This window comes from Rhopalosiphum maidis, chromosome 4 (assembly GCF_003676215.2).
Source record: "Rhopalosiphum maidis isolate BTI-1 chromosome 4, ASM367621v3, whole genome shotgun sequence".
Classification (NCBI taxonomy): Eukaryota; Metazoa; Arthropoda; class Insecta; order Hemiptera; family Aphididae; genus Rhopalosiphum; species Rhopalosiphum maidis.
In genome coordinates, this window is record NC_040880.1 from 5,219,464 (window position 1) to 5,235,070 (window position 15,607).

A 15,607-nucleotide genomic window follows, 5' to 3' on the forward strand; every position below is an offset into this window, starting at 1 on the left:
GTTTTTCTAAAAAAATAAAATAAATTATTACCTAGTCCTTTGATTGTTTTAGGGTTTGTTCTTGTGCCGTTCTTTTTTAAAAGAAAAAAAAAACATTTTCTTTTAATGATTTTTTTTTACGGCTAGTCAATTTTCAAATTTTAACCAGCTGTCACGAAATTATTAATATTTAATACTTGATATATACTTGCCCTATTATTAACAATTTGACCATCAGAAAGTTTATTTTCTTTGTATTTCGAATCAATATTACATCTATATTTAGTGGCCTGGACACACATATCCACTTAGATAAATGTATTTTTCAAATAGACTAAATAACTGTTTAAATATTTATATTTGATAACAAAACGAGATATGTACATAGTACATTAATATACGAAGTCTTAAATAATAAAAGCTATATTATACAATTTTTTTCTTTATATTCAATATTGCGATATTTATTGTTTGCGTCACTCTTAGTACTTAAGTGGTTGTTGTTATACTTTTATTGTGTTACCTACTTTTATAATCAATTAAATTAAAAATAGATAGGTACATTTATCTACCTACATTTAATAAATTAATATTAAAGTAATTTTATCAAACATCGAAATTTAACTTATTAAGCTCATTGCTGTAGAGAGTAATTAGAAGAAGAAAAACAGTATGGATGTAAATTTCAAAAATTCCTGTACACAGAAAAAAAATAGCATTATCGTTAGAATAAGTTTTTTTATTTTTTCATGCATAAATCTATTTTCTATAATACACTATATCCTCTTACAAAAACTAAAGAGTATTCAGTCATAAAAATATTTGTTTGATTTTTTTGTTTGAGAAATTATAGTGTTTATATTAATTCTTTAAAATATAAATCAATACATATTAAATGATTTAATTTACGTATTTATAAAAATAACTCAATTATTTATGACAATCATTGTGAGTATATTAAATAGTTCTTTTCTACATCCTACGCAGATCTTTAAATATTTTTAACGATTCGTTTAATAATAATATAAAACCTAGGATCTTATTAACAACAAATAATAAAATATAACTAATAAATGAATATTAATTTAAATATATAATGGAGAGTATACTTATTAAATAATCGTTAAGATTGTGTGTGTTGAACTGTTGACATTTTTATTAAAATAAATTATTAATCCGATAGCCATGTAAAATAGTTTATTAATTAATATTTTTTTTTTTTTGAAAACTAATAAAAGGTTTATTGTGAATTTTATGTCAGAAATGTCTAGATAGGGGAGGGATCTGGATTATCGCCCAATAATCTCAACAACAGAGCGTATAATAAACAATCTCCAAAAGCTATGATACAATAAAAAATAAAACAGCAAAACAAACGACACTATTTAATGTACTTTTTTTTTTATTATAATCATTGTGGTTGTTATTATTTGTGTACAATAATATGTTCATTATACATATGTTAAACATTTATCGTTCACCACACTGATGCACGAACGCTTTCACACGTAAGATGTTGTTTCGTTTAACCATACTAGTGGTGTTTTATTCGCTGTCATCTCATAGAGTTTTTAGTGCACACATAATTTCTTTTCGTTCATAAGACACTGTTGAGTGTTGACAGAATTTATATAGCGCGGGACATAAAGTATTATTGCATTTATACCTTCGATCGTAAATTGATAATTGTTTTCGTGTATGGTAATTATATTTGTTGATGTAATCGAGTGTGGGGGAAAAATTTATCAAAAAAACATCATAATGTAGTTCCCCTCAACAAATCGATCGGAAAAACAAGGGTCCGTTTTATTAAGGGTGGAACAGCACCACAAAAATGGTGAATAATCTAGTGTGTAATTCACCGTGTGCAAGTGCGTATTATATTCCTGAAGGGCCAGAACGCAAAATCCCTCTTTTGTTCCCCGCTCGCGGCTCTCGAGACGTGGCCAGACGAGTAACAAAAGCGCACACGTCGTCGTCCTTGTCGTCGTTGTCGTCATCATAGTCTTCGTCATCGGCCTCGTTTCCATAAATAATAATCAACGCGTAAGTCCTTCGCCGTCGATGGGTATTCGCGCGAATATAACAACACAACCCTCTCAGGAGTACCGGAATTTACAGGCGAACAAAAAACAAAAGAGTCCTCAGGGCCCAAAGACGTTTTCGTACCCTACACAACATACGCAGTAGTGTTTTAGCGGTACTGGTTTTTTATAGGCTTGGGAAATGCAGACGACTTGCGCAGGTAGGAGAAGTACCAAAGCGTTTTATTTTACAATTCGCCACGTCAAAATATCGCATTACAGCGTTTGCCTACACACTTGTACACAATATAGTATACCACGCGGGCCGTGTCTTAAGCATTGATTTGTACCTATACTATATCATGTGCTATACTCAGTGGCTCTCAAACTTTTTTACATGCGCGTATCATCACCTAAACAGTTTGAAAATGTTCACGTACTGTTACCGCAACCTTTTCTTTTTTTCCTTATCCTAATCTAATCTGGTATCACAGGTTGAGAAACGTTGTAATATACCACCCGATGACGTTGAGCGGTTAATTTTCCACCCCCTCCCACCGTATATTTTAAGTTGTTATTGAATTTCTATAAGTTGCAGCTTGTCAATTCGCTGACAACACTGCCGTCTCATCGTTAAAAAATGCACAAACCAAGTGACGCAAAAATTGAAAGTCAAAACTTCAAAGTACCTGTTTGCACTTGATTCGGGCCGTAAAATTGTTTACCTTTTCTACAATTTGACAGTACCACTATAATTTATAACTCGCTCGATTCCGACACTGTTGATAATGGAGTTGAGGAAAAGTTTTTGACTCTCAACTTCTTTTACTGGCGGATGCTGTTAACCATCAGTATTTCATATATTATATATTCCATTGTACATTTTACGGAACACCAGAATAAGCGTTAAAGTTTATCAATTGTTAAATATACACTCAGCACTAAGTTATAATATATTATCATGCACCGTGCACGTATACTAATTAGCAATTAATGTTTCAAACAATAATTATTGTACATTTTTAACAAAATAAATACTAATGTATATAGATCAGGGAATTAAAATGTTAGTTAATGGTTTTTTACATTGGAAATATTGAATAATACACGTAGCCATAAAAATAGGTTTAGACATAAGCAGATATTTAGTTGAATTTCTAGAGGGGCAATAATAATCCAATGTAAAGTGACCCTGCACCCCTTTTATATACACAATAGTATAACATATTAAAATCGATTTTTGGGGATTCTATTGAAATACCTGGGGGGCTAAGCCCCCCTAAGTCCTTCCCGATGTCCGCCTATATGGGTTTAGGGTATTTTTACTGTTATTAATTTGGCTTTACATAGTTTGAGCAATTAAATGATTTAAAAAAATAAATAAAATAATTCAATTTGTAAAAAATAAATAACAGTTTATTGAAATTTTCTAAAATTATAAACTAAGAATAATTTTATTTTAATAATGACTATTGTGTATAATGATTAAAGTAACTTTTGAGTTTTTATAGAATTACAAAGTTGGCTACCGATCAATTTAGTGATATAGAACCATTATTATTAGTCACTTATAGTTTGTTGAGATATGTCGATATTATTAACGAAATGGGTTTAGATCCAAAACCAACTATTAAAAATAGTAAATATTGTTATATAGTGTAATTGATTTCATTTTTTTATAGACAAAAGATACATTTACTTAATGTAAGTTATGTTAATCATGTGTCATATTATTTACGTACTTATTATGGGATTATAGATACATTATAAATTATACATTACCAAGAATTTAATAACGACGAAATATTAAGAGTGTATCTACTTAAAATAAATGAATATCAAATAACAGATATACATATTATTATTAATTAATGTTGTTAAAATAGAATATTCAAAGAATTTAAGCTCCATGAATATAATTTTTATCGTGGAAATGAGCCAATTTAAATTAAATTAAATTCACGGAATTATACTAATTTACACGCCACCGGTAGGTATAGGTAAAACATTGTTTTTTTTTTCGTTTAGGATGTAATCATCCACAATATTATGCAGTTAAACTCTATACACAGTGTACACTTTCAGTAGTCGACTGAGTATATTATTTTTTATTAAAAATTATAAACGTCACTTTTCCAATATATATATATATATTTTATTTTATTTGTGAGAAAATGAATTGCCTTATCGTTGTGGCGTCGGAACCATTATAAAGAAGCACGTCAGACATGATCGAGCATTTTATACATAATTCGTGTTAGTCTGATGGGCACGTGTAGTTAAGGGCTTGTACGAGACGCCTCCGTTTCTACTAACGAAAAGCGAAACGTATATTATATGTTTATAAAAATAAATATTAATAACAATATTAATATAATGAATCCTATCCCGTTGCCCATGTTTGGATGTCCACGGTTACGCGGCGTGAGCTGTCGTGTATCATTTCCTGCGAGATTTCTTAAATTAGACGCCGGAGGCAATAAAATTAAATGACCGCGGTAGAGAGACGCGCGGAGGAGAATATATACTACGAGTGACAGAGAGAGAGAGAGAGAGAGAGAAACAGATACAGTGAGAGAGTAAAGGGACTCGAAGCAAAAACGAATATAAATACGTTCTTTTGGTGTTGCGTATTCGTGTAAAAAAAAAAAAAATGGAAAAAAGAAAACAAGAAAGTTGAAAAAAATAAACCGATGAGAAAACGGGAAACAACACGTCGCAGATCTATTTATAAAGGTCATCGAATGAAGAGGGGCGTGGGGTGGGGGTCATAATATGTGTTGAGCGTGTGCGCCTAGTGTGTTTGGCGAAGGACAGGCGACCATCGAGAATGCAACGGAGTATTTATTATTTGATAAATAATACATGCACGTACGGGGTGAGCTCCTTTAATAATTTGTGTACGACGCGTGCCAATATAATAACTAGAAAATAGTGTGTCGTGGACTATATTTTTAATTGATTTATGAGTAATCCATAAAAAATCGATCTTTTTTTTCTGCATTATACGCTGACGATTTTCCGGACAGATATCATCTGATTTGTTATTTATTCGCCTCGCGGAGAAACGCATTGCACGTGACGGCCGCCGAATTCCGCAAGACATTGTTTCGAACCTACCTACACACACCGAGTACATTTTGATTTGTTCGGGTACAATACAACGGTCGATTGCAAAGTATATATTGTATACTATATAATACTTACACGTGCCCCGTCTGTAACAGCAAAAGTTCGTGTTTGGTGGGCTGACCACTATACAGTGGCACGGCTGCAGTTAACGCGGCACCATACAGAAAATTACATAAATAACTGACGAGTGTGATTAACTGACTTCCACATGTTCAATTTGAAAACTTGTTGTTTTTAATCAATGTGCAAAATTTTGTCTTTCGTTTTAGTATCACGTATTTATCATACGATGATTGTCTATTATAATAATAATAATTAAAATATAAGTTTTTTAACGATTAAATTTGTTGGGTTTTTTCTATAATACACTCTACACATAAAATAATGTATATATACAAACGCACACGCACAAACGCACATGCACACAGTCGAATTTCGTATTATTCACATATGCTCGAAAAAAATAACAACTGGGCAAAAAGAGGAAAAATATATTTCAAATAAGGTCTGGTGGACTTGTAACGTGTGTTGTATTGACCTTTAAAATTTGTATAATAAGTGTTTTTCGTTTAACAGCGTGTGCGGCCGAATAAACTACGTGAAATGTTTTTCGACACTAGACGAGACGTGTCGGCGTTTTCTGCGTTTACTCTCACTCTCATACAACACTCTGTCGATCTCGAGTCCCAAAGGTGTTTATACGTGTGACGTTTGTGTATGCACATTTAAGTCCGTCCGAATTGCGAGGGATCGTCGGTTGAATTTCCCACAAATCGCGAGTGCGTTGAACGGACTCGTTGTATTTAAACAAATCCATCAGCATACTTAGTATACAATAATAATGCAATACAATACTGCGGAGTGCGGATCTTCTTAGCATAACTTTATTATCACCAAAACATACAGTTGGGGCTAAATATTCGAATTCGATATACATATTTTCAGATTTATTGTTTTACTCTATTCATTTGAAAATTATTTATATTCTCCTGTAGGTCGAAAGTTTAAAAGTACAAATTTGTATTTTGTTATTTATTTTTGTAAATAATAATAAACTCAAATCGGATATTCATAATATGATATACTGATATATCACTTTTACTTGGGTAACTCTAGAAATTTTATAAAAAAATATATATACAAATAAAATGCGCTCGAGTACAGTATGTGAAACAAACTTAGTCGTCTCGACAGTCTTACATAATAATATGTATTTTGGTACGTGGAATTCAGCCGTCTTAAAAAAAGTTGATGCTCTGTTTCAGTATACAAATATCAAACTTTTTATGTATTTTATTTATGAAAGTTTTTTCAGTGAATTAATTATTACACAAATAATATAATATATATTTATGGATATTTATTTCTTTGAATTTGAAATATAAATGTTAGGTAATAATTCGATTGGAAAATAATAATTTAAACTCAGCTGAAAATTTTAGTTATTATTAATTAGTTAATTATTATACAGAAATATTTTAATAATTGTATAACCATAAATGGTTATTATCATTGTATTGTCTTGAGTTTCAACATCGTATTATTGTTTTCCATGATATTAACTGGGATTTAACTGTGAGCTATAATAACGATGCGACCTAAATTATATTCCCTGGGGTTCATCTAAAATTGGGGTAGAATGGAAAGGGGTGAAAAAACATGTGCGTACGAATAATGAATACAGTTTGTTTTGATCAACCAATCAGTTTTTTTTTTAAACAGCCAGTCGTTATTTATTTTTTTAAGTTCAAAACATAAAGCATGTGGATTTTTAATCTACAGAATATAAAATATTTTCACGTAAATGTAGATTGTTTTTAATTAACAGAATCATTCGTTTTTGTAGTAACAGTGGGTAAGTCAATCTATATAGTTATATATTTTGATGAATGATTGGTTTTTTATATTTATATACGTTTTACATGTATATGAATCGGTATAAATAATAATTATCATAATTAACGTACAAAATATGACGTTCGTATACCGAATTAAAAAGTACATAATGAATAACGCTATTAATTGTTACAATTTATTTCAAATTCAAACTATACTTAAAGTAAGAAATTATTGTTAAAGTTAAATTTATCGTTTTAAAACAAAACAATACATGTATATATAAATAAAAGTGATAATTAAATTATATAATAAGGACTTCTTGGCCATTTGAACGATTTGTACTTAAACCATGCTAAACAGTAAAAAGATTTTCCTAGTGATTCAAATTTAAAAAATAATTATATAAATGTAGACGCCGTTTTGAAATGTCAAAAGTTTTCAAATGAAAGTTTGTGTGGCCAATCTTTTTTGCCTATATGACATAAATTGACACGGCGATAACGGGATTTGATAAATTTTTATTCAATTAATTCTAACGAATTGTTTGTCAGCGAATTTAAAAGTTTTGAAAATACGAGTACGTAAGATAAAACTTTGCCAATACGATAATTTTGATTCGAAGAGTTAGTGAAGTAAACGTAACTGTTGCGGTCTGTGGGGATTAGAATCGTATTATATGTTTGTTGTACAATAATTATGCATGATCTTAAAGTGGCGTGAACGTGTTTACAGAAAAAATAATATTATTGAAACGTTTATAAAACGGTTTTCAGGTCTGATCGTTTAAGGCTTGTTTTTCCACTGCAGACGACACGCAATTATTAAACAGATGAGGATTTCCATTGTTCAACGGGTGCGTTCGTTTCGCCAATCAAACAAAAACACGTTTGTTGACCGTCCGAATTCACACTCTAATAATCGTCAAGGCACGACCAAAGGCCAAATTACATCCGAAGAATGTCGTTTTGTCGTGTTGCGTTGATTGCGCTGTAGGTTTCGCATACTTAGCTGTTTCACCGTCGTCGGACGAAGAAAAATGACGAACAAATTTTTCCGGAGGGGGGAGGGGTCAAAAAACCGTTGCGATGAAGAGACTGCGACATGGTATTTGATTTAAATAAATAAATTAGGACAGAATCTCCAAAACGAACTTCCCGGGACCGTTGATAAAAAAATAATATTCTTATACATAATAATATCGATTATAAACTGATTATTACGTCAGCGGCGGTGGTGATCGAGGTAGTGTTGTAATAGTGCGTGAATATTCCTCGTGTCGTATCAATAATATTGGCTGTTAATAATTTACAAGAACCGAAATAAACGATGGAATTTGCGCCGTTTCTGTTGTATATACGGGAACTCGTTGAATTACACAATAGCGTTGGTGTGTAATATGTACGCACAGTCACGTATTGTTTTTGTTGTTCTCGTCGAAAGTTAATACCGAAAGTGAAAACGTCAGAAAACCGCGTGCACGGAATCGACCGAATCAATTTACGCGGACTATAATACGGTTCTTGCACTATACATTTTCCGAACATATTATACAAAATATAATGTTCAAAACGAATAGGTCACGGCAATAGTGACTAATCCGTATGCGAATTTGACACTCGGGGTTTGTTTGAAATCAATTATTCGAATTCCACGCGTTCAAACTGCGCTTCGATATTTACATGTTATTATTTATTTAAAAAAATAAAACGTCAAGTATGAAGACGACAAATCCTGGAAAAATCGTTTTTTTCTGATGTTTTTAGGTTTCTAACTTTGGAATTCTCGAAATGCTTTACAAACTGTGTTGGGCAGCGTTCGGTGAAAAACTAAACTGAAATTCCGCAGCGACCTCCATGTGCTTAAAATTAAAGTCCGAGTGCCTCGTAGTATTACTGTACCTACACACCTGCTCATCTGCTACCGTAGTAATATGTGGTTTGACGGAGAGAGGAATATTATTGACGTAAAAGTAACAGCGGGTTGCTAGCAGTGCGTCAAAGGAATGGGAATAATAAAATACATTTTTGTAGCAGTCGTATTTTTCCTAACGGTGTATAAATATATACCACTTTGAATTCTTTAAGATATTTTTATATAATATTGAAATACGACGCGTCTCTGAAGCGCACGTAAATATCCCAGCCGTGAAAATCGCGATCCGACAATATATTATATATTCGTATAAATTGCAGTGTATATAATATATACGTGTTGTATATATATTTATTATATGTGCCCGCCACACACATTCACGCGTGCAGACTTATAAGGATACACGGCATCGGTTACGGTGGCGGCGAAGGAAATATTATTAGGTCCTGTAGGACTTGTATTTATTTGTCATTATTTCATTTTTATTGTCGTGGAAACGAGGAGGAAAAACGCGTGACTACGGTACAGCGGTGACGATAAAAATTGGGCACACAAAAATAAATAAATAAATAAATAAGCAAACAAACAAATAATAAAGTCCCCGTGTTCTCCGCTGGAAAGGCAGAAAAAATATAAAAAATAAAAATAAATACCTCGAGAGTGTGCGCCTCCCATCCGGCCCACTGTAAATCTCGAGGGATCTCGCATATGCGATAAAATCAAAAGCAATAAAACTTTACTATTGGAACATCATTTTTTTTTAACTTTGACCGCGTTTACAGTTATCAGACTCTAAATCTGATGGTTTTAACTCTGTCCCTACCGTATATGTCCCAGGGCTCTCTCATTCCGTCGTCGTGATGACGCAGGCACACGCACACGTTGGTTGTAGACAGCCCTCTATATGGTCGTTCGGTATTGCTACTGTTATCGTGTACTTAATAATATTATAATGTAGTTTTGGTGGCGCACACTTTGGTATTTTATAACATATGCAACGCATCACAGGCTCTCTATAATAAATGTAATAATGTTTTATTTTATTATTATTGTTTTTTTTTTATTCGTTGGTCGCGAAATTAGCTATTTGTTTGACAGTTATTGGCAAAAATGTTTTGTACATATCATGCATACACAATCCTCGTATAATAATATAGCTGTAAACGTCAACTTTTAGTATATATAGTATATGGGAAAAATTTGCGTCGGCTTTTGGTTCACGTAATATAAACATAATAAAATAATGATAATGATATTATAATCAGATTTTGAATAGAACTTTTTTTGGACTATAGTTTTAAAATATTTTGTTTTGTTTTCTCAACAGGACGTCCAAAGTACGAGAACATAACACCTCCGTCGTCGCCTTATTCTCCACCTTCTTTTTCGCTAACTACTCTGCCGTTTTGCCTTCGACGGCTATGGTGTTCGAAATTTAAACTTTTATTGTGCTATAAATTAATATTTGTTGTCGTGATTATCGTTTTAAAAATCTATCTATGCGCCTCGTCGATCTTGGCTAATCTAATTTCTTGTGCTCAACTCGTGTACAACGTACCGTGACTTCGTCGCTTGCCAATCGCCAAAGTCGTGTCCGTCCGTCCGCCCATCTATCCGCCGTGAATCCGTAGAACCGGTGCCGGAACTCTTAAGTTCGTACACCTGTGACGTCGAGCTCATGCGACCTGATTGGCCAGCATCCCGAAACCCGATCGACATGTTACACACGCTAAACGCGTTGGCCGCCAAATTATCACCAACGCAAGTCCAGAATGTCGACAGTAATGCCAATAGGATAGCCGCTGCTGCAGCCGCAGCCGCCACAGCTCTTACCACTTTGAACGGCAACAGGTACTTTTACGAATAACATAGACAACAAAATATGCACGATTTCGTGTATTTTTTTTTACATTATTTTATTTTTTTATTTGACCTCCACCTGGGACAGGCGAGTTATGTGATATTGCCGTGTCGTATATGTCTTTTACGGTTTTATTTTTATTTCCATCCCTGGATTAGGGGAATTGGACGTCCACATTGATGGTAGGTTCATAACGAAGCGCGTTTTATTCGGTTTTATAACCAGAAAGGTTAACAGTCGCCAGACAGTCATCATCCCGTGTCGTTCTTGTACATTATAAAGCTTTCTGTTAAACAATGGTCGCTATTATTTCTTTATGCGTTTAATTAATTTTTATCTTATTATCAATAATACCTTTATAGTGTTTTTTATTGAATAACCGTGAGTTATTTTTTCTATCTTTGTTAAAATGTAGTGTAAACTAAGTATTTTTCTTTTAAAAAGATATTTATAATAAACTATAAGATCGTACGATTTAGATAGCATCAGGGACAAATATTTTGTTACACATGTCATTGTACTCTAAAGGTTTATTTGAAGTAGTAAAGGTAAACTATAATTATAATCATTGAAATGGTACGATCGCGAAAGAAGGGATAATTTATGAGTTAGGGAGTAATTGCAGGCAGCCACCGGTTAAGGTAGAGAGTGGAAAACCTAGTAAAATTATATTAACATAATAGATATTTAAGAAAAAACAATATTTTATCAGCGAATACAAAACTTTATATTAGGTACCTAAAAATTGGTTAATAATCTACGTTACTGCGCATCAGGTAAATAGTTTATTTGAAATTAAATATTGATAATAAATGTATAAAATAAGTGAAATGTAATACAAATATGAGCAATTTAAAAACAGTTTAAACCATTTTTATATAATATGATAAACTAGTGGATATATAACTTTTGATGGTATTCTAGGGATGGTTAGATGGTTCTTCTAAGGAAAAAAAACCATATTCAAAATTGTAGTTTATATTTTTACTCAGATGCATATTTACCTATAGCGTTGTTTATTGATACATTATAGTACGTATTTCAAGAGAGAGAGAGAGAGAGAGAGAGAGAGAGAGAGAGACTAATGCATTTTCTAAAATTCCTCGTATACCCCTTGGATATTTGGTATTCGTGACGACGACGACGAATAGTATACGTCTGACCATTTTTGGACGTGGGTTATTTGTGGTCGATGATAACCAAGGACGGATGGTAGAGAGGTTATGAAAGGTTAGCCGAAAGGAAACGAAGAATATGGAAGTAGGAAGTAGGGTCAGGCTGTGGGATGGCTAAACTAGTACACATGCGTGCGTGTGTGTGTGTGTGTGTGTGTGTGTGTGTTGCATTTCGAGAACTCGGACGCAGAATATGAATATATCATGAGTTTGACCAATGGCAGGCAGGAAATAAGGACGACGCAAATGAAAGCATTGAAAGCCACCTTTAGACCACTGTCGACCTTAATACAATATATATATATATTAATATTATATATTATGTATGTATAAACGTACCAGCTTATTATTATTTAGAAGAATAACTGAGTAGTTTAGGTATAGAACATCACTCTACCGTAACTGCCACCACCACCACCGCTATATCATAATACGATAGCACGGCCTTACCTCGCTGAAGTTATTAGTTTTATTTAGATCAATATTCCTTTTCACTGTTGTCGTTGTAGGAGATATTTATTTATGTTTTATTAAATGGTAACGAGGTATTCGCGTGACGCTTAGACCCTTATTCGACCATCGATGGTCACGTCCTAGACCCATACATTGTTATGAAGAGGCACACTGCCTGGTTGCCCGTTCATGGAGACTGAGTAGAGTAATGTGTTATAATACAACAGTGTCGTGAACCGCATTAAAATATTTAGATTTTCCCCACGAAGATGCGGACGGAATACGTTAAACGATTGATTAAGCTCTTAGCGCGGCGGGTTGCGTACCGGATAAATCGTACGCAGCAGTTCACACTCTACGGTACACGTGTACAACGGGGTAAGTATCTGCGAAATTTCGGCGAATTTACGTTTAATTGGCCCCTTCCGTTTATCAATTGTTAGATGCAGCCCTAAGAGACTAATTCAAATTATTCCCCTCGTGAATATGCGCAAGACTCACTGATAGAGTTTGTAGTTTACGTTTGTGTTCCTTGTTCTGCGCACTTGTGAACGCTCTTATGTTTCCACTCACTTGCCTCCATCCGCGGTTCACTCCCTGTACCTATGCCATCTAGTCGCTTGGTTAGGACGCATTACCGCAACTTCTCTGTGTTCATCTGTTCATTCGTTTTAATTTTTAAACACACTTGACGTGTACGAATTAATGTGGTGTGCCGTATTATAGCTAAAAATTTTCACCGAAGACGCGATGTAGTAATACTATATAAAAAGACAGTGAAAAAAAAAACATTTTAGTTACAAACAGAAAACACCTATAGGAGCATTACGTTCACTAAAAAAAAACTTAAGTGAGTTTAAATTCGCATGTCGCACATCGATGAAAATGATTTCCGCATCACTTCGGATTTATTACCATATTTCTCTGTGTTGTTATTATTATTTTTATTTATGTATTTATTTATTTTGTTAGTCAACTTCATTTTGTACTATTCTATGTTTGTTTTTCTTTTAATATCATCATAAACTAAACAATATCGTTCATTGTTTTTTCATCAATTTAATTTTTTAAATAAATTGAACAACGATCGACTTATATAATACATTATACATACTCACTTACGTTGATTTATGCCCAAACTAAAATCGAAATAATTTCTTGTTAATTTGTAATTTTGAATTGTTATCGTTTAATTAAGGCGTATTTTAAAGTGTACGCAATGGTTGTTTGTTTGCTTATACTATTCTATTCCCTTAGACACGGTCTAATATGTGGTTTCAGCGCCTTGGATCAGTGAGTTTAATTGATTTTGACTTTCGTTTTTCTCCTTTACCAATAACTGCCTGCATTTTATTATGCTCCCGTCAATTCAAACATTTTATCGGGGATTTCGCTGTCAACTCAATTACTTTCCTGTCGTCGTAGTATTCGTTGGTGAATACTGAATTTAAAGGATTCGTTGGTACATTTACACACGAAATGAAAAGGTTTCGCGGGGATTTCACGAAAACCTAAAACCGATCGTTTTCAATCTGACGAACACGACGTAGTAGTGTAGGGGTGATAGCGAACTGTACAAAATAAAATATACTGTCGGAGACCATTGAATACAAATTAATTCACTACCGGATCCTGTAGATTAGTAAATATTGGATTCTTTTGTCAAAGGATATAAGAAAAAAATTACCGTAACAACAGTCTATATTGCTCGTCCTTTTAAAACGATAAGCCTCTACAAAAATCTTGATGATCGACTTTTGACAATGCTTAAGACAAACTCATGTGGTATACACATCACACCAAAATGTTGAGCTAAATGTGTGATATAAATTATATCGCGTACTTAGACAATTATGTACATTGTACGATCAATAATTATTATCATTATTTTTGAACATTTCACTAATAATACCGTGCAATGTCCTTTTTCCTCACTATTCCAACCAAAAACGTTTGAAATATAATTCACTCATTGGAAAACACTGTTATTTTAAGGTTACTGTAGGTTTCCTTCGTGTACAGTGTGTACACTCAATGCCCCCTTTGCAAATAAAACCAGCTAAAAGTTTAATATTCTGAGTAAAACCAACCCTTGTTTAACCGTACGTATACGTTCGCACCTCTTTGATTACACACAGCTCAAATTTAATGTAAATACGCCTGTTATTATATGTACAAACACACGGAAAGAGAACTCGATTATGTGCGTTTCGCGTGCATTTGTTTTCGAGAAGTTCGTAAGATAATTTCGAGATTAGACGCGTCTATTTATATTGTAAACACATTCCGTAAGTACGATTATTAATACTGCACTATTTGTCGATTTCAAAATCAGAGATGGTTCAGATCAATTATTAAACAATATAAGTATTGGATTTCATTTATAATCATTACCTATTATGATTATGAATTATGATTATTAGTTATTATTATTATTAAATTAAATTAATTTTGTTTATCTCGATACTTTAGTGTTGTACTAATGGTACAATGGCTAAAATTAAACTACGGGTTAAATGATTATTTAAATGCGATATCTCATTAGATACGAATAAAAGCAAATGATAATTTATTGTTTTAGTGGTATAAATGTATAATAAATATCATATCAGTTAAATTTTAATGTTATTAAATATTTGATTAAATATGGAATCACTATTAAGTTCAAAGTTATTTAGGTTATAAGACAATACAACACCCTTTTAGTTATATTATTATTATTTTTACCAAGTGAAGTTCTTCAAACGTGACTTCTTAAAATATTATAATATTATAGCCTTGTCGATTACAGCTGTTGTGTGTGTTGTATTTCATACATATTTATTGATATCAAATGAATATCAAATAATTAACTTGTAATATCAACATCACACTTGGAATGTACATAAATTAATAAATTTCATGTTTTTAGATATTATTATACCATTAAATTCTACTATAAAATCTCCTAATTTTTTCCCTGTTTGGAAAGTCTGTTGATGGTTAACAGTATAATAAATAATAATACATATTTTTGTTGTTGGTTTTTGGACGAAGACGTGCAATGATCGGTTAACAGTGAATTATTAAAAATACATACTCGTAAACGGCGCACATACCGTGTTATGTATAATAACATGAATTTGCATATTTTCCCCAGCTCGGTCCTCAGAAATCACTAAAACGTATATCGCCGTAGAATGCCAGTCAAAAGAGCCTTTGGCAGAATGAGCTGCATCAACCACACGATTTATAGTACCTATTATTATGATGACTTGGAGAGAACATAATGA

At 32.7% G+C, this 15,607-nt stretch overlaps 1 protein-coding gene across 15 annotated transcripts in view; it reads left to right on the top strand.

Moving 5' to 3' along the window:
* Positions 1 to 15,607, top strand: part of LOC113560339 (CUGBP Elav-like family member 1) — a 169,301-nt gene that overhangs the window by 7,155 nt on the left and 146,539 nt on the right. For 12 of the 15 annotated variants that reach the window (XM_026966159.1, XM_026966150.1, XM_026966151.1 and 9 more), the window contains exon 1: positions 10,525 to 10,697. In XM_026966159.1, the coding sequence (XP_026821960.1) occupies positions 10,525 to 10,697 (173 nt within the window). Of the gene's footprint in view, positions 1 to 5,162; positions 5,182 to 7,809; positions 7,828 to 10,173; positions 10,698 to 15,607 lie in introns of those variants that run through there. The other 3 variants (XM_026966148.1, XM_026966147.1, XM_026966146.1) reach the window with 3 other exon arrangements.